We start from the raw sequence: 19915 nt of genomic DNA on the forward strand, positions 1-19915 counted from the left end.
ACATAGACCTGGGGAAAACGGTAATGATGGGGCTGTGGTGAAGTGGTGGTCTAAGCCATATTTGTGCCGATATGTATTTTAACTTTGTCATTTTCAAAGTTTTTTTTTGCCACTATCTTTTAAATGAACATGTATTGCAGGAATCAAGAAAGAAATCAACATCGCCCACTGAACGCTGTCCGTTTAGGATTACATGGTCAGTGGTGACTCCAACATCAGACCTTCATAATATACCAGGCAGATGGTAAACAAGCTATAGTGATTAGATCACTATGCAATCTTTCAGTGTGTCTGTGTTGGCTATGACATTTAGACAAAAGAAACACAATGACATGGGCTTTCAGACCGCACACGAGTGACTTTTCTTCCTTTAATGGGATAAAGAGTTGTCAAAACAAATTTTGTGGCAGCGAGGGATCATGATGCCCATGCCATGTGGTTTAAAAAAAATGCAAGTCAAGGCCAATTTTCAAAGCGATGACCTGTGAATGAGCAGCAAGCTCATTGCTCAAAATGTGATTATAACACTTCCACTAGTCACTCTTTCATTCAAGGCGATCAACGAGTGAGCACCATGAAAGACCAATTCTGCAGCCGCCTTAGATTCCTAGAATATCAGCTAAATATGTGCAGAGACAAGTTTCAAAATGCTACCATGCTACAGCTGGAAAATCCTGCCTGCGTATTTGTAAATTAACTAAAAAGCATTGACTTAATGGTAAGTTAAAGAACATCAAATGCAAAAAGGCACTGTTAAAAAAAGTTATTTTTTTTGATGAAAAGTAGTTTCAGTTGGAGCAGTTTTTAATGCCATTCCGTAAACCACACCTGCCTGACACAAAATCAATATGTTAGCAATAGGAAGAATAAATACAGTGCCAAATAGGAAAAGGATTTACTTTGGGTTGGCGGCTTTGGGGTTTACATATTTATAATGGCTAATGTTTTCTAAACATATGACAATGGGGGATTTCCCTGGTTCTATCATTGAATTTACATATAATAAGTCACACCGCGAAATTCACTCATCTCTGCGGGTATTCCCTGCTGCCATACCAAAGGTTAACATGTCCGTGATTATGCAACACCTTTTGGCCCGCAAGTAAACTAAAGTGTGAGAGAGAGAGAGAGCGAGAGAGAAAGAGAGAAAGAGAGAAAGAGAGTGAGAGGGAGAGGGACAGAGAGAGAGACAGAGAGAGAGACAGAGAGAGAGAGAGAGAGAGAGCGAGCGCACAAGCTCATACTACCATCAGTCTCCATTGATCTGTGGCATGCAGATTATCAAGATGGCAACATGTTCATCTTCACCAGTAGTCAGAGGGGGAGCTAAAAGCCTAAATGACCACTTAAGAAAAGCTATTATTTGTTTGTGATGATAAATCTGTCAATGTATGACCTTTTAAGAAAATATTTGTTAAGTTTAGTTAACTCCACCTGCTATACCGCGATAACCAGGATATACCGTCATTTGGCAAGAAGGTTATTGTCTGCCATAAAACTAATACTGTGACACCCCTAGTAAGCACTACTGGAGGTTTTATGACTCTGCCAAACTTCGTTTTGTTATCAAAACTCCAAAAGGCTTGCTTTCCTGTGGTGGTTACTGACACACAAAGCATTACTGCATGCTGTAAACATCACACCCATTGAGTCCTATAGATAGGTCTGCATGACTTGGAAACATGCGGGCCTTCCCAGTAACCCAATATTTACTGCATGCGGTTACGTTTTGCAGCATTACCAGAGGTAATGCTGCCAAAATCATTACCAATCCCCACTGCGTTTTAAAATACGGCTTTGCTATGGTTTTGAAACAGTGGATTCTTGATTTCAATAACAAAAGTGCGAAAAGCAGGTATTCTTCATCGAGCATGCAAATGCAGTGCGGATTCATGTTCGCTTCAAACTGGGAGCTGTGCTTTCACAGTAGTATGCTTAAAAGAGCAAAACTAAAATGTAAATGAAACGCAAGTCGTTTTCTCTAGGGTGCATTGGAAAAATGCATATTAAATATAACGCCACTTACTGGCCACGCGAAAGCTTCCCGTGTGTAATCTGTAGATGACGTGAATTTACTTCAGTCACCATAAAGTCAAATACAGTTGAAATGGTCTGTTTGGTAATCAAAGAGAAATACTCAGGACTAGCCAGTAGATGGCACACTGTGCGCAGCATGCGACTCTGAAACGAACTCATGCTGAAGCTGGCCATTCTGGCGCGACCGCTTCGGCACAGCTCCCATCCAGGCGCGCACTGTAAGTTAGGTGCAGTCAACATGGCGCAGGAAGCTATCCACTCGGGACGGCACTGCAGACAGTAATATCCCAGGCACAGAGACCTATCCACGCCAGGATGTTACTGTTTGATTAAATGGAGTGCTTTGGGTGAGAGTGTATTTAAGCCAAAGCGTCCCGACTCGGAGTGTGGTGGGGGTGAGGCCGTGTCTAGATTAGGCCCTCCACCTCCGGAATAACGGATACAGACACCAGCTGGTTTGCTTGGAAGTCCTCGTGCGCACTACCCCACGTGAGCTGGGCCGACCCCATGTATTAACTGTGTCCCCGTGACTTGACGCGTCACGATGTGATTAAAGGCGCACACACCACACCATGCTCAGTAACATGGAACCATTCAAAGTTCCATGAACTGAGAGTGTGTTGTTGGTCTAAATACATACATGCCAACATTCTGTGATCGAAAATCTGTAGGATTCTTTGTTTCAAAAATTGCAATTAGCATAATGATAACATCACAGGAAATGATGTCATGTCAACCATCACAAGAAATGATGTCATGTGCATCACCGTAAATGGCCTCACCTGACATATGACCCTGAAGAGATCACAGGAAAGTACTGCCTGGTGCGGTCTATCCCAGACACCCTGACCCATCATGATCAACAAAATTACCAAATGAGTGACATGGCACTGTGGCCAGCTTTGCCTCCTTAACACAGATATTCCTCTTATACCACACCAATAACAATTATCTGATTCTTCATTAATTTGGATGTTTAATCTTACCACTGGAGAGGGAGATGCGGGTGTCAGTACTGTGACGAGGAATAGGAGTAATAAAGATTACCAGTAAGTGGTCGGAGCATTACCTCCATGTACCTCTTCCTCGCCACAGTACTTATTGAAGTATTAGAAAGATCCAAGATCAGACAGGAACATACTTGGACTGAAAAGGAATGATCTCCTCTTGCACGGTGGGAGCAGTAGCATCCCATGGGGAATTGCAAGCAACCACCCCAAAAAAAAATAAAAAGGGTAGTGTGGAGGGCATCCTCCACAGAAATCAACCGGGAAGGTGCCAAAAAGGCAAGTGCTCTAGATAGGGCCAGGTCCAGGCCGCTCAGCAGGACAAACCAAACAAAGGGACCTCCACAGAATCACAGAAGTCCCAGGACAAGCAGAGAAGGCAGGAGGATTATGGAACACGTTAAGTGCTTTAAACCATGAGCTTTGAGGGGGTGGCGTTATTCAAGGTGGCTTCCGCAGAACCCTTTTCAATTTTTTGTATAAGTACTGTGACCAGGAAGAGGGACGTAGAGATAATGCTATTTTATATACGGACACTGACTACGTACACTAAGAAGCAGACATATGTGCAGGACTCTGAAGAGAAAGGTCTGTGTGTTCCTATAGGGCCACTGGACGTTGCAGCTTCTTCAAGGGTTATTCATATTTCTCGGTTCACGTAGCATTTTTGCAAAACCGTATAACATAGCTCCCAACCTTTTGTGTCACCAAGGCGGGTGAAAACACCCGATTTCGTTTTTGGCAGGTGAGAACCCATAGAAGTGTATGGGCGTATGAGGAGTCTTGGTGGGTGATTGAGCTGCTTGCGAGGCGGGTGACACCCGCCAAAAGCGGGCGAGTTGAGAGCTATGGTATAATAATTTTCAAATGTATTTCGTTGGCTTTTAATCCCCCAGCATAGGTCTTCTGACAAATATATTTCACTTCTTACTCAACTTCAGTGCCACTGGAGCTTTTAAATACAACCAATCGCACACTTGAGGGAAATATTTGTAAGTGGTAACACTTGAAACTTTTCTTTATAATGTACAATTTGGAGTACACACCTGTTTAACTTGGCAGAGTTTCATTTTTCATGATTATCCAGAACCGACACAGCCAGGTAATATTCAGTTTACCACTAACCTCGATACAATGATTTGTGAAATCAATTTATATCATGTATTAAATCAAATGTATTAGTTTACACAATTTAATCGCCTGAATAACAATCAATCAGCTGGAAGACTTGTAGCTATAAGCAGCTGCCAGCAGAGCCCAGGAAGCATTCAGTGTGCCCGGGCTGAACTGGAGTAAATCATCCCTGCACGGACACATTGAGCAAACAGACATCAGGTGTCACCTACACTGATGCTGACACTTGCCAGGACCTTGACACAGGTGTCTGTGCCTGTCTCACATGAGGTTAGTTCTAGACTGCAAATACTGTCAGCATCAATCGCATGTATGGGCCTTTGCTCCCCTCCCCATTACACATGAATGGATGCTACTTGCTGTGCTGATGGCTGGGCCTGAGTCAGACAGCCAGGCCTAGGAGAGTCATAAATCGGTAGGATCTGTAAACAAAATCTGTAGGCGGTAGGAATGCATAAAAAGCAGTATCTTACCGCCTAAATTTGTAGGGTTGGCAAGTATGTAAATATGCCTTCCCAAGCACTGCATTTATTAGTGCTGGGATGAGAATATGTTTAAGCAACCTGTAACATTGAGGCGCAGATACATATCTGTGCAGGGATATTGCTGTTTGTAGTGCTATCCTGTCGCGGATATCCCTGCGGCCTACGCCACGCTGAAACACGGAATACCAAGCTCATGCTGTAAAAAGAGTGAAACACCCACCATGTACCCTAGCCAGGGGCGTAGCCAGAATTGTCTAACTAGTGGGGCCTGAAGCTAATGTAGTTGGGCCCACTGCAATGATATTATCTGTAAATGTGACTACGGTGCTGCTGAGTGTGCATTAACAGATTTTGGGTGGGCCTAGCCCACTCAGGACCTACCCTGTATACGCCTGTGACCCTAGGTATAGCAGAATAGAAATGTTCTTTGTGACAATCTGCATACAACACAAACCACTGTCACTTATTTCTCTTTTAACAGAATTAATCTCCAATTGAAAGTACAGGGAGAAGTGGTAGGTATGGACACTTCAGTGGAAACCTACCCTTTTATGCCTTAATAATTTCAAGCAAAAAAACTATCAACTTGGTGAAGCTTGGCCTCCTAACCAGAATTCCCAGCCTTTGCACAGATTAGATTTCTCCGGTGGTACAAAGAGAGGGGCACCAAGTCTCTGGCATCACAGTAATGACACGTACCATGCTGAATGCGGGTTCTCACGGCTGCCACAGGCACATTGTAAATCTTCTCCAGATAGTTTTGAATGTCAAACTTTGTCATCCTGCATTTAAGAGAAATATCCCAATGTTAGGAAAAAAAAAAGAACAAGTTACTCTCTTACCTGCTAACGTTCTTTCGATGGGATGGTCCGACGACGTATTCCATATCAATGGCAGTAATCGCCACAGCTGTGCTGCTTCGGAAAATCTTTCGGCATCTGCGTCCTGCGTCAATGACGTCGATACGCTGTCCTCGAGGGCCTCCGTTGAGCCAACGTCACTGGATGTTATAAGTAGGATGCACGATGCCCGTAGCCTCAGTTGTAGTTTTTTCCCAGAACGTGTGGCACCAATCTTCTGCCAGTATGACCACAGAAAGCCTTGCGGAAACGTAAGCTGCAATCGCATAAGAAATTCTGTAGCGGGGCAGGTAGGGAGGGAGCGATATGGAATACGTCGTCGGACTATCCCATCGAAAGAACGTTACCACGTAAGAGAGTAACTTGTTCTTCAAGGGGATTGGGTCCTCTGACGTATTCCATATCAATGACAGACTCCCAAAGCAGTACCAAAGTATGGAGGAGGGAAAAAGAATTTAGAATATAGAAACTTAGAATGCCCAATCAAATTGCAGAGTAAAGGACCGCCTTGCCAAAGGCCAGATCCTGCCCATGGATAGAATCTAGGGAGTAGTGTCGTACAAAAGTATGGACCGAAGCCCAAGTGGCAGCTTCACAGATGTTACGAATAGGAACACCCCTCTTCAGGGCAGTAGAGGCAGCCATACCCCTATTAGAATGGGCCCGTAAGCCAACCGGAGGGTCCTTACCCGCCAAGCGGTAACATTCAGAAATTGCCAAGATAATCCATCTAGACAAAGTCTGCTTAGTAACAGCTTGTCCCAACCGCCTTCTAGCGTAACCAATAAAGAGCTGATCGTCCACTCTGACCTGGGACATGCAAGAAAGCTCTCCTAGGATCCAACCTATGGAGCCTCTCCTCTTCCTTACCAGGATGTGGAGGAGGATAAAATGCCGGAAGAACAAGCTACTGGCATGAATGAAATTCCGACACCACCTTCAGAAGAAAGGAAGGACGAACTCCAAAGAAAACCCTGTCCTTATGAAACACAGTGAAGGGTGGCTTAACTGAAAGTGCCTGCAACTCACTCACTCTGCGAGCGTAAGTGACCACAACTGAAAACACAGTTTTAAGGGTTAACAGCCTCAAAGGACAAGAATGTAAAGGCTCAAATGGAGCACCCATAAGGAATTTCAGAACAAGGTTCAAATCCCAACCAGGCACCTGGAAAGGTGACGGCGGAAACACATTAGTAAGTCCTTTGGGAAACTGAGAAATTAACAGAATTTTGAAATAAGAACACTCCTCAGACGAGCGCTTAAATATAGACAGCGCCGCCAGGTAACCTTTAATGGTACCCACTTGCAGACCCTTGTGGGCCAACGAAAGCAAAAAAGACAGAACCACAGGAATGTCACATGAAAAAGGATCCACATTCTTAACCCTGCACCAATCCTTATGCCTCAACCTTTCAGAAGCCAAGCGTGAAGGTTGAGGGATATGACCTCTGGATGGAGAACCGGATCACCCCCTCCGGTGAGAGCAGATCGTCTCAGTAGGGAAGACGACGTGGAGGGCAGATGGACAAGTCGAGAAGGTCCGGGTACCACGTCCTCCGGGCCCATGCCGGAGCAACGAGGATCATCCGGGAACCGAACCTCCGCAGCACTTGTGGGATGACAGACTGGAGAAAACGTGTACAGCAGTGGGAAGGACCACTCCACCACGAACGTGTCTCCTAAGGCTCCTCTTGGAGGAAATTCTCGCGAGCAGAACCTTTCGCACTTACGTTTGACACTGGAGGCGAAGAGGTCCACCTGATGGGGTCCCCCAAAGGGCAAAGATCTCCAGGAGAATCTCCTGAGCCAGCTCCCACTCGTGAGAGATCGCGCTCTGCCTGCTCAGAGAGTCCGTCTCGTTTTCGTCTCCGGCCAGATGAACTGCCGAGATCGAAATTTCCCGCTGGATGGGCCAGAACCAGAGCTGCATCGCCTCCCTGCACAGAGGAAGTGACCCTGCCCCACCCTTTTTATTGAGGTAGTGCATGGCCACTGTGTTGTCCGTCAGAATCAGGACATTCATCCCTCGCATCAGCTCTAACAGATTGATATGGAGTCTGGACTCCGACGGGGACCAACGACCGCTGACTGGCAACTCGTTGGCATGAGCTCCCCATCCCATGAGGGATGCGTCTGTCACGATCGTCACCTTCAGCCAGGGTAGCCAAAACGGAGCCCCCTTCATCAGATTGCCTTCGACGGCCCACCACAGAAGGTCCTGGGCAACCGAGGGCGACACCTGAACGGGGTCCAACATCCTGCCGGAGGACTGTGACCACTGCAGCTTGAGGGCCCATGATCTCATCCGCAACCTGGCCTCTGGCACCAGAAGAATGCAGGATGCCATGGGGCCGAGCAACCTCAAGAACTCGAACGCCCGGGAGTGTCTGGGCATGTTGAAACTTGTGCACGATCTTCTGAATGTGATGAGCCCTCACCTGGGGAGGGAAACACTGCCCCAGGGATGTGTCGAGCACTGCTCCGATGTACTGGAGCCGCTGTGTTGGCGTCAAGTGGGACTTCTTTAAGTTGAGGGAGAAGCCCAGCTTGTGAAGGGAGTGGCAGGTGACGGACAGATGATCAGGACTTGCTCTGGAGAGGGCGCCATGATCAACCAATCGTCCAAGTAGGGGTAGACGTGAATCCCCCCCCCTTTCCTGAGAGACGCTGCCGCCACCACCACCACCATGAGCTTGGTGAAGACCCTTGGGGCGGAGGTCAATCCTAACGGCAGGACCCCAAACTGAAAGTGCGAGTCGCCAACCGCGAACCTCAGGTACTTCTTGTGCTTGGGATGGATCGGCACATGAAAATAAGCGCCCTTGAGGTCTAGAGACACCAACCAGTCCTGAAGTTGAAGGGCATGGAGGACTTAAGAAAGAGTAACCATCTTGAACTTGTCCTTCCTGAGGAGCTTGTTCAAACCGTGCAAGTCCATGATGGCTCTCAATCCCCAGTCTTTCTTCGAAATCAAAAAATAAGGGGAATACCATCTCTTGTTCCTCTGCGCTACAGGCACCAGCTCCATGGTGCCTTTCTCCAGCAGTGTTTGAATTTCCTGCGCAAGGAGCGGATCTGGACTCTTCAAAGAGAGATTCCCTGGTGGATTGTTGTGATGCCTCTGTCGGAAAGGAAGACAGTACCCGTGGGCTATGATCTCCAGAACCCACACATCTGAAGTAATGGCACGCCACTCTACAAGATGCTGCCCCAGCCTTCCCCCAACCGGCGAACCATAGGACCTGGCCTCATGACCGAGCTGAAGCGGCTGCGGCAGTGCCTGAGGGCAAAGAGGCAAATGCCCGAGCGTCCTTGGCACCTCGAGTATCCTGTTTTCCACCTCTAGCACTCCTACGGTGGCCCCTTTGACTTGCAGCTCCTCTAGATTTACTAAAGGATGAGTAATATTGAAAGGAACCTCCCCTCCATTGCTGTCCCCTAGGACGAAAAGGTGGAGGTTGGTGAACTGCAGCGCTCAACGACTTTGCTGCAGCTATGGAGGTCTGCAACCTCTCAAGGCTCTCATCAGCCTTGCTGCCAGGACATGTTGAGGAGCCGGGCTTGCACATCAGGAGCAAACCCCGACTTCCGCAACCACGCACACCTGCGTATTACGGTGCTCGCCCGCCATGGACTGGCTGACACAATCAACCATGTCCAGACCAGACTGAACGGATTTACACATGGCATCATTGCCATCCTGCACAATAGCAAGAAAACCATCCCGTTCCTCCCCTTCGGGAATATGATCAGCCGCTAAGGAGATACAGTTCCACAGAGTGTGTGTGAAACGAAACAAGGCACAAACAGAGTTGGCAGCCTGAAGCGCCATACTCCCAGAAGAAAACACCTTCGCCCAGCCGTCAAAACGTTTGTCGTCCCCATCAGGAGGGATGGTAGGGCAAGACGTCTGCTTTGCGGGGGCCGTAGCCGCCTACACCACCAAACTCTCCGGAGTAGGGTGCGTGGACAAGTAGCAGGGGTCGCCACTGGCTGGGCGATACTTCTTCAGCAAGGACTTGCTCACTGCCGGGAGACTCTCCGGAGATGTCCAAGCCACAGCCACACTTCTCTGCAAGGCCATATGTAATGGCAGCACTGGGTCAGTTGGTGGACCTTGGTCGAGGATATCAGTCAAGTCATCCTGCTGAAAATCCCCAGTGGGGCAGACCACAACAGGTAATCCGTGACCCTCGACATCAGGCGCCGGTATGAGGACTCGGCATGCGTGCCTGGCTCAGGCCTACCAAACTCAGAGGTGTCTAGACCACTGGCGTCGTGCAATGACTGACGCAGGTCCTCAAGTTGGCTATGACCAGAAAGGAGGTCATCAGGAACCTTTGCAGGAACCTCACCTTCCTCAGACCCCTCATCCACCTCAAATATAATCCAGAGGCCGGAAGGAAGGTACAGAAAAAGGAACAAAGACATGTTTAGCCTTGGCCAGAGCCTTTCTGGGGAGGTTCCACCATGCCACAGGGAACTTCCGACAAAGCCGCCTCAAAAGGCGTTGAGGGCGTCGATGGAATCTGTGTCGACGTTGCGCGCGGCGCAGACAGCTTCGACGGCATTGACACAGGCCTCGAGGGCGGAGCCCCGAGCGCATCTCGACAGCGTGGGCGCCGATGGCGTCGACAACCTCCTCGGAGGCTGAGACTTGAGAGAGTCCGTCGACGACCTCTGTGCCGCAGGAGTCGATGTCTTCTTTGAAGACTTCACAGGTTCTCGCGGTCTTGAGGGCGTCGAGGACTGGGACTGGAGCGGGCATGTCTAGAGCGACCATCCTTGTCCGACCGGGACCTCGAAGGCGCCCGGTGGTCGCGACGACCGCTCGAGTCTGAAGGCGTACGAGCAGCTTCTTTAGAACAGTCACGGCCGGAGTCTTTCGACGGCGCGGACGGACCAGAGCCCTGCGATTGGAAAACCGCAAACATCTCCTTTCGGAAGGAATCCCATTCCTCAGGAGTGGAATGCTTGTTGGGACAAGCAACCCGCCAACGGGCGGAGTCCTCGGACGAGGACAGGGAAGGCAACCTCTGACGGCGCTTACTGGAGGGCCTCCAAGAGGCAGAGGAATGGCGGGACCGACTCCCAGATCGAGAATCCCCGGACTCACGACGACGATGCAGAGAGTCACCCCTCGAATCATCCGTCGAAAGACCAGTGGAACGCGACTTCCGGGGCTTGGCCACCTTACCGACCGACAGCTTCTTCTTATGCTCCCGCAAGGCCTTCGATGTGAGCGATTGGCAGTCGACACAATCATCCGTATCATGGTCCTCCCCGAGGCACCAGAGGCAAGCATCGTGCGTGTCCCGTCAGCGACATCTTAGACCCGCACACCCGACACTTCTTAAAACCGGACCGTGGAGTGGAAGAAGCTGAAGACATCAGAAACAGGTTCGAAGAACCGAAAGAACAGGATTCAGTACAATCGAGGCGCACCGAGATCTCCGAAGCAAACACGTTCGCGGAAAAAACGGAACTGAGGCTACGGGCGTTGTGCGTCCTACTTATAACATCCGGTGACGTCGGCTCGACGGAGGCCCTCGAGGACAGCGTATCGACGTCATCAACGCAGACCCACGAAAGATTTTCCGAAGCAGCACAGCTGTGGTGATTACGGTCATTGATATGGAATACGTCGGAGGACCCAATCCCATCAAATATGTTTTTTTTTTAAACAGCCATTACAGCCTGTGTGTAGTTAGCAAAACTTCACGCCTTGACACAATCCCTGCTGGTGTGCACCTTTCTCTACGGTTTCACCCTCGGTACACAGCCTCAGCAGCAAGCACTTACCATAGTAGCCCAGGCAGTGTGCACACTGAAGTTGTACCCGCTCACACTCGGTCACAGTTGAACGCCCTCTGTTCATGGACTTTGTATTGGGCAGTTGCACAAGGGATGCACCATTTAATTACACAGATACTGCAGTGTGGACAGAGCCAGTGCTGCACCTCCCTTTATAAATAAACGGTATATGCACCTCCTAAGAACAGTGTCCCTTGCAGACAGCATTTACTCTAGAAATGCACCTTCTGAAAACAATACCTCTAGTGAACAAATGCACTGACCGACATCACTGACCCTGCAGGGACCACTACCTCCAGGGTTGCATGTAAATGTATTGCCCATCTACCGGTTCCCTGAATACACTCCTGTGTGGGGGTGGAATAACAAATACCCTAGATACACCATTCCAGCAGGTATGCACTTACTCCAGGGCGGTTCGGAACTGCACAGTGCCTTCAGGTTGTTCCCTGCCAGGCCTCACAAGTGTCATGAAGAAGTTGGTCCTGAAAATGCGCAGCTGTGGGTTACCATGCTGATAAATGGGATATCTGGCAGGAAGGAAAAAAAAATGGAAACATTATAACAGGGTTGAAAACGCTAATTTAAGGTAATTCTAGCTTTACATCAAAGACCTAGAAACCATGTCCCCATTCAGGGGATGTTCTAAACAACTGCTTAAAAAGTTAGAGAAGCAGAACCCTGCACTAAGAAGTTCCAAACCTACTATGCCACTAGTTCTTCAGTTCTTGTGTCAGACCCTGCACGCAGTCTTGCATTCCTCTTCTAATTCTGGCTGAAACAGGATCTCAGGGTTTCTACGGTGGAATTGCCTGGAAAAGCTACACGTCCATTTTGTTTCTGCCAACTATTTCTAAATACATATGGGTAAGTGGATGCCATGATGATCGCCACAAGGATTTTGAAAACTTGCCAATTTTGGATTCAGTAGGCAGCAGAGTCCTTGAGATCTTGCATTCCTTAATCACCGATGGGTCGTCCTGCATCCAAATAATGTGTCCCATGACAGACAATCGACGTGTCAACATGTACAGTAGGTCAACATTTTAGAATATGGTTTACTTGCCTCTGCTATTTTGTGACGTTGAACTACAGCATTCACAAAGGGTTATCAGTTGTTGGTGCTATTGATATTTTCCCTCATCTACTAATAGCACCAACTTGCTTTTTATCCAACACTTGAGATCAGCCTTTTTTCCATAATTGTATTGTGTAAGAATAAATGATATATGCCATATCAGTTCATTCTAGCAAAATATTAGCAGGAAAATACCAACCAAAAAAAAAAAACCTAACAGTAAATGCGCATCGAGGGGAAAGTCAGTTAATCGGCATCAAACCATAGTTATTATATTCCTCCCTTCTCAGGCAACCTCGGTCACCTCGTCCAATTCCCATCTCAAAGCAACAACGCATCAATGATCCAACTCCATGCATTTTAGCTTGTCCTATTTCATGAATCAATACAGAAGAATGTGGACCAAAGGCAAGTTCAAAGTATCCAATCCATATAAAACAGTTTACCAGACATGGCGACACAAGGACACGCACAAAAAGAGAAAGACACTGAAGAAGAATTATAAAATCTGTCCTTGGATCCCCATTCATACAAATGTTTGAAGGACTCTAGTCGAAATACGTGTAACTGTTGTAGTGTAGTCTTGTCTTGCCACTGGCCTGGATGCTTGCTGTAGAATGTTGGTGCATGAATGCAGCTAGGGAGAATGTTGGGTGGACCTGTGTGTGAATGTTCTGTGAGTGTCAGTTGGGGGCCTGAGCTGGGTTGAATGGATGGCCGGTGGGTCAGCTCCTTTATAAGTAATGTTATACCTTCCCATGTTCCCGTCTATGTCTACACGTGCTGTAAATACAAGAAGAGTAACTGGAGTAATGTACAGATTGTACATATGTGAAATAAAGCCTACCTGGAACCAATCTAGACTACAGCTGGTCTGTGATTCAGAAGTGCAATCTGAATGTCTAGCATAAAGGCTTTACAACAGTAACCTTCAACAGACTTTTCAGACATCTTTTTCATATCTCAATCGCCATTTTACATCCAAAAGACAATCAACTGAAGGTTTCTTCAGAGTTTTCCAGAATCAAAATCGGCCTATTTACCCTAACGATACGCTCCATGAATCCAACATTTTAGCCACCAGTCCAAGGGGAGTCAAATACCAGAACACAAAATATAGCAACCAAACCCAACCTATCAAACAAGGTCTAGTGATTTTCACTCCAGCAAAATCCGAAAGCACGTGGAATAAACTTTTGGCACCCCGACAGGTGCCTGAATCTAGGAGCTGACGTTTACACCTTATAACTTGTGTCTAATAGAAACATATGCTGCACAAGTCTCAGAGTCAACTCTACTTTGCTACGAGCTCACAGCAAAGTAGATTTAGCCCGGAGACTTGTGCAGTAAAGATGGAACCCCATCTTTCCCACTCTCAGCACGCTAGGTCTGTATTAAGACGAAATGGTGTTGGAAATAGCAAAGGTTATGTCGTAATCCTAGTGTGGTGTTTGAGCGCTAGAATGCCGTCTCGCTTACGAGTTGGCATTCAAGCTGCGTTGTTTGAAAAGACAGTTAATGTGAAGTTGAGTGGTGGTGCGCCACGGGGTTCTGCCTAATACACTTCAGTACCTTCACTATACCGGTTTCTGCCTTTTTGTCACTGGCGACGAGGAGGAGGCAGAGACCCCAGGCGGAGACCCAAGTGGAAGGTGCAGGCTCTGGTGCGGCGCCGGAACCGAGTCAGCGAAATGAAACAGTCCTGCTGAAGGGGAAGTATCGTGGTGCAGCAAGGGAGTGTGACCCCTCTCCTTCAGAGCCTTCAGGGACAGAAGATTGGTCAGTGGGAGCCATCGACTGATTGGTGCCTGTGCCACGCCACTCGGCAGACGAGGGCAGAGAGACGCTGCAGGAGGCGCTGGTGACGTTGTCCTAGGACAGCAGTAAGGAGGCTCCGGGGGAAGGGGCGCATCGGAGGGCGACGGGGTGCAGTCCCGCAACTTCAATAAGGTACGGCGCACTGCTACTAATGACATTGCGGTTGGCAGGAGAGCCGTGTTGTGCAGCGTTAAAGGTGAAGCACAAAGCACAGGGGTAAGCTGTCTGGTAGCCCTTTGGCAAGAGACGGTAGCGAGCACTGGGGCGGAATTTGGACAGGGGGGGTAGCACCGGTCTGAGTGCATGTTGAAGAAGAGAGGAGTGGACTGTGAGGCACACAGAGGAGCATTATCACCATGCAGCACGGCATGCCCGTCCTCCACCAGCGTTTTTGGCAACCCCAGGTGAACTCCCAGTTGCATGGGACTTGTGGGTAGACGCTTTTAGAGTGCACATAAGGGCGTCAGGTGGATCGAAATACAGTGAAGAGGAGAAAGAAGCAATGCTACTAAATTGCATTGGTACAGAAGAGCTTCGCATCTTCAGGCTTCTCCCAGGGGAGGAAGTGTATGTGGCAGGGGCCGGTGAAGGAGAGAGAGTGGTGAGCCTTTACAAGACCGCTTTCAAGAAGATGGAAGGGCGGTTTGGCAAGAGAATAAATGTTGCGCTTGAACGCTACCACTTTGTCTCAATGGCACAGGGGAGAGCATTGACTAGTAGGTTACGGCGCTCCGAACACTGTTGGCTACTTGCAAATTCACTGGTTTGCATGACGAGTATGTCAGGGATCAGATCATGAAACAAGTAACTCCATGATCAGAGAGAGACTATGGATTGAGAGTGATCCCACGTTGGAAAAAGTGATTGAGATTGCCAGGGTGATAGAGGAATAGCGGGCCAGTGTTCAGGTGGTGACAGAGAAAGTGGAGAAACATGGCCAAGCAGAATGTGTACAAGCTGTTCTGCCTTCACATAAGAAGGGTTTGGTGGATTTCCGGAAGAGAGTGGAACGGCCTGATGGTCAAGGCGGCAAGACTGGCAAAGGAAATTATGGAGGCGGGGTGAAAGAATTGTGCAGGAGGTGTGGTTGGTCCAGTCATGCTACTGGGGCCAAAGACTACCCCGCTACAGCTGTCGAGTGTAGACGGTGCAAGACCAGGGGACATTTTGCCAGAATGCGTAGGTCTCCTCAGAGGAAGGGGCTCAGGGAAGACGATTTCTTAGGATGATTGAACCTGAAGGTGGCCAAGTGTGTATGGAAGGGGGTGAGGGTGCCAGGGTGAGTGAGGCCGTGATCTTACATGTGGTGGGGAGAAGAAAAAAGGACCATGGGACATGTTGGTGTTTGATGGGGTGCCATTAGAGATGTTGGTGGACTCAGGCTCCCCATATACCTTGATCTCACCGGAGGTGTGTAGTGACAAGTTTGGGAAGGGGGTGGCAGATCTAAAACCTCCCAACATAAACCCGAGTGCTTACAGTCAAGTTCCCATAAAGGTGTTAGGGTAGGAATGGGTGCTAGTGGAGTTTAAAAAGAAGGTGCACACAAGCCAAGTTTTATGTGGCACACAAAGGGGCCAGCGTGTTGGGGTGGGATGAGCAGGTGGTCCTGGCCATCGAAATTCGACCGGGGAAGAGGGTGCCGGTGTTGAGCATGGAGGAAGGGTCTGTAGAGATGGTGTCAGTGCAGAATTTGGAGCAGGTATCCTGATGCGTTTGTGGAGTATTTGGGGAAGTTGAAGGAATTTTCGCACGGCATTGTGCTCAAGAGAGGGGCGCTGCCCAAGGTGCACAAAGTCAGGAGCGCATGTCATGATGCCTACCCCCAGGCATCCGGACCAAGCCCATCAGCCCAAGGAGCAGGCATCTAGACATTTAGTAAAACCTGAGCAGCCCCGGCTACGGGCTATCTGGGTTCAGTCCTGGCACCTTAGGCGCCAGGCTCATAGTAGGAATCAGTCCTGGCGGCTAAGGCACCCGACTCATAGTCATTACTTACCTCAAGCAGACCATGCTGCAAATGACTCCAATCCAACATGAAGCCTGAAAGGGACTATTTTTCTACAGGGACTATTTTTTACTTGGGTGTGGTTCTAGGGACTTCTTACCTGGGACTACTTTTGAGGCTATTTAAACCACGCCCGACCAGCAACACACGCTTCGCGTTATTCTGCATCCAGCAGCGTAACACTCACCGTGCCTGCAGCCTGCATCCAGTCTTCTGCCACGCCCACCTCGAATCCGGAGCTCCTAAAACAGAGGAAAGAAAGGGACAAGGTTAGAAAACAAATTTCTATTCCACACCTGATTCTGGATCCATCTTGTCTCCGGACCTGTAAAGAACATCATTTCTGCACGCGCTGCACCTCCAGCTGCAGCGCCGTGCCGCGCCATACTCGCCAGTCTTCACAGCATCCTTCGGGTCGGCGCTGCCCCCATCATTTCTTCGCCGAACTTCGGCACCTAGGAGACAAAAGAAAACCACAAGGTGAGCCGAGGAAACCAACAAATATAATTCTTACCACCATAGTCTTACCTGATTTACCACCGGAGGCATCCTTTTGTGACTCTCCATATTTTCACGTGCCGCATCTGTAAAGAGAGACAAAACAACACGTTTTCCTCGTGCAACATTTACCGGACAGCGCCGGGTAATACAGACTCTTACCTGAGCGCCACCAGCTGCCACAAAAGCATCTTTTCACAAGCCAGCTGCAAGACAAGAAAGGAAGGGGGGAACAAGAGTGAACATCGGACATATTGAACTCTATGAACTTAATACTTACTGGTCCTCACCAGGAACCTCAGAGTCAATACTCTCCGGGACTCTCCCGAGCCTTCAAACCAGTGAAGTAACTGGAATCGACGCGCCCCTGCAAATCCACGCAGGATGGAGAGCTCATCTTTCAAGAATATAAGGTGAGATTGCTGTGAGGGCATTTCGGAGGTGATTCGTTGGGGAGGACTGTGGGGGTGCATTCACAAGTGGCTAAATCCATCTCTCCACTTGCAGGAGAATATTTCTACGGGTTAAGCAGACAAGATTAGGAGGGCAGATCCAGTCAGTCATTGCTGCACTACACATCCCGTGGGTAGAGACCACAGCTGTCTGGGTCCGACCGACGCCCCTGTGGGATCCAGGTGAGCGTAACAGCGTACAAATGATGGCCAAGGCAAGCTTAAAGGCTGAGTTGGACAAGCTGAAGGGGGTGGGTGTTATTGAAGAAATTTAAAGCTCGGAGTGGTTGTTTCCTGTGGTGTTGGTACGGAAGCAAGATGGTGGGCCGAGGATGTGTGTAGATCTCAGGGAACTTAATTCAAGCATTTGGGTGGTTCGCCATCCTCTCCCTAATATAAATGAATTGCTTCTGACCATGGGGCAGGCTAAGTGGTTTTCCACGTTGAATTTGTCATCGGCGTACCATCAGATCGACTTGCATGCTGATTCATGCCCACTATCCTCGTTCCTAACTCCTTTTGGTGCTTTTAGATTTTGTCGGATGCCATTTGGTTTGGCTTCGGTGGTGTTTAGCGCCTCATGCAGGAGTTGTTTTGGGGGGGATTCCTGGTGAGAGTTATTTTCAAGACGACATTTTGGTGTCGGGCAAAAGCAGGGAGGAGCATTATCGCAGGGTGCATCAGGTGATTAGCATCTTACAAAAGAGTGGTTAGACCTTAAAATGGGCGAAGTGTCAGATAAGTGTTTCTAGTGGGTCATATTTGGGGCACTCTAGCTGCGGAGGCTGTTAGGCCCAAGGAGGACCTTGTGAAGGTGATGAGGGAGGCGCCAAATCCTGTCAATAAGGATCAGCTCAGATCTTTCGTAGGCATAACCGAGTATTATGGAAAATTCATACCTTCGTATGCGTGTGCATGCAAGCTCTTTTGAAAAAGAATGTCAGATTGGTTTGGTCTGATGGGTGTCAGATGGAATTTGAGAGGTTAAAAATGGAGGCGAATGAAGCCCCGTCATAGAGGTCATTTGATCCAAAAAAGCAGACAGTGTTAACCGTTGATGCTCGCGAGATAGGGCTGGGTGCTGTGTTGGAGCAGTGGCAGGAGGGTGAGTGGAAAGCAATTGCTTTTGCGTCTAGGTCCTTGAGGGATGGCGAAAAGAGATATGCGGTCATTGAGAAGGAGGCATTGGCTGCTGTGTGGGCCTCAACATTTTCAGGCATTTCTTTGGGGTATACCCTATGTGATAAGAATGGACCACAAGCCTTTGGCATTTGTGCTCACCACCAGGGGTACGGTGTCAGTGTCTCCCAGGAGAGCCAAGTGAGTGGGAGATTTGGAAGCATTCAATTTCAGGGCAGAGTACTTGCCGGGGAAGAAGAACATGGTGGCGGACTGTTTGTCATGTTTATCCAGAGGGTTGCGGGATGGTGGAGAGGAGGGTGAGCTGGTGGCACAGGTGGGGGGCGTGCTGCCTGCAGTGGACAAAGGCGAGTGGGAGGAGGAGTCGGCAAGGGATGCGGATCTTGCATGTATTCAGGAAGGGCTCCAGAAGGGTTGGGATGTCATCAAGGACAAGCCGGTGTACAAGGGTATTATGCATGTTCTCAGTGAGTAGGCAGAGGGTCCGTGGGGTGTGATGAGGGTAAAGAGGCTGATACCTCCCGATTCTGCTATCACGCTTGGTGGGATTGGCTCATGAGTGGCACCTAAACAGGTCAGTAACTAAGAGGAGATTGCGCGAGGACCATTGGTGGCCGGCCATGGACGGGGAGGTGAGGTCAAGGAGTGTGTGGCATGTGCACTGAGTGACAAGAGCAGGGTTGTGTGGCCCCAGCCGACATACCCTGTTGAGGTACCTGGTGAAGTCTTGTCAAATGTAGCATTGGATATTATAGGGCCAATGAATTGTTTGCAAGAGGAGTTAAGATTCTTGGTGGTGCTCGTGGACTATACGTCGCAATGGGTGGAGGACACTGCTTTTGAGAGGGTCACGACGGACACATTCATTGGGTTCCTTAAGAGGATTTTCAACAAGGAAGGGGTGCCTGCAAGTTTGGTGACTGATAATGGTGTTCAATTTGTGTCCCAGAGGATGCAGGAGTTTAGCGGATGAAGGAGTTTTTGGCGGATATGGTATCAGGCACCACCGCACTTCTTTGTATAACCCTTCTGCCAATGGCTTGGTGGAGAGGATGAATGGTTTTATCGAAGGGGCTGTTCAGTTCGCAGTGGCAAATGGTTTGGTGTGGCAAGATGTTTTGTCAGAGGTGTTAGAGGCATACAGGAGGACATCTTCCGTGTCGACTGGGAGACCCCCTTTCGAAATAATGAGAGGCAGAAAAGCTGGTTCTAAGTTGAGGGCGGTGGCTTTGGGTGGTGGTGCAACAGTGGTTGATATGGAGGAGGTTTTGTGGAGGGTTCAGTTCCGCCAAGACCAGCAGAGACGTCAGCAAGTGGCCAGAAAGGTTGCCGTATATGTGAGGAATCCTAAATTTGTGCCCAAGGGGCATAGTGTTTTTATGCCTCCCCGTGTGGTGACCCGGGTGGGGACAGGTTACGTGGTGCTCGAGGATGGCACGAGGTGAAGTAAGAGGAGGATTGTTCTTATGGACAAAGGTGTTTCATCTCTGGGTCAGAAACAGGAGGGTGAGTTTGGGGGGATGTGTGTGACTTTTCGGTAGGTGGGGGCCACCGGTCCACTGGTGTGGATGATATCAGGGAAGA

General features: G+C 48.9%; 1 protein-coding gene across 2 annotated transcripts in view; it reads right to left on the reverse strand.

The window, feature by feature from the left end:
• Positions 1 to 19915, reverse strand: part of MRPL23 (mitochondrial ribosomal protein L23) — a 261681-nt gene that overhangs the window by 65223 nt on the left and 176543 nt on the right. For both annotated transcript variants that reach the window (XM_069623942.1, XM_069623943.1), the window contains exons 2-3: positions 11745 to 11867; positions 5363 to 5445 (exon numbers count right to left, since the gene is read on the reverse strand). In XM_069623942.1, the coding sequence (XP_069480043.1) occupies positions 5363 to 5445; positions 11745 to 11867 (206 nt within the window). The remainder of the gene's footprint in view (positions 1 to 5362; positions 5446 to 11744; positions 11868 to 19915) is intronic.

Source organism: Ambystoma mexicanum, chromosome 11 (assembly GCF_040938575.1).
Source record: "Ambystoma mexicanum isolate Mex_15411 chromosome 11, UKY_AmexF1_1, whole genome shotgun sequence".
NCBI classification, from domain to species: Eukaryota; Metazoa; Chordata; class Amphibia; order Caudata; family Ambystomatidae; genus Ambystoma; species Ambystoma mexicanum.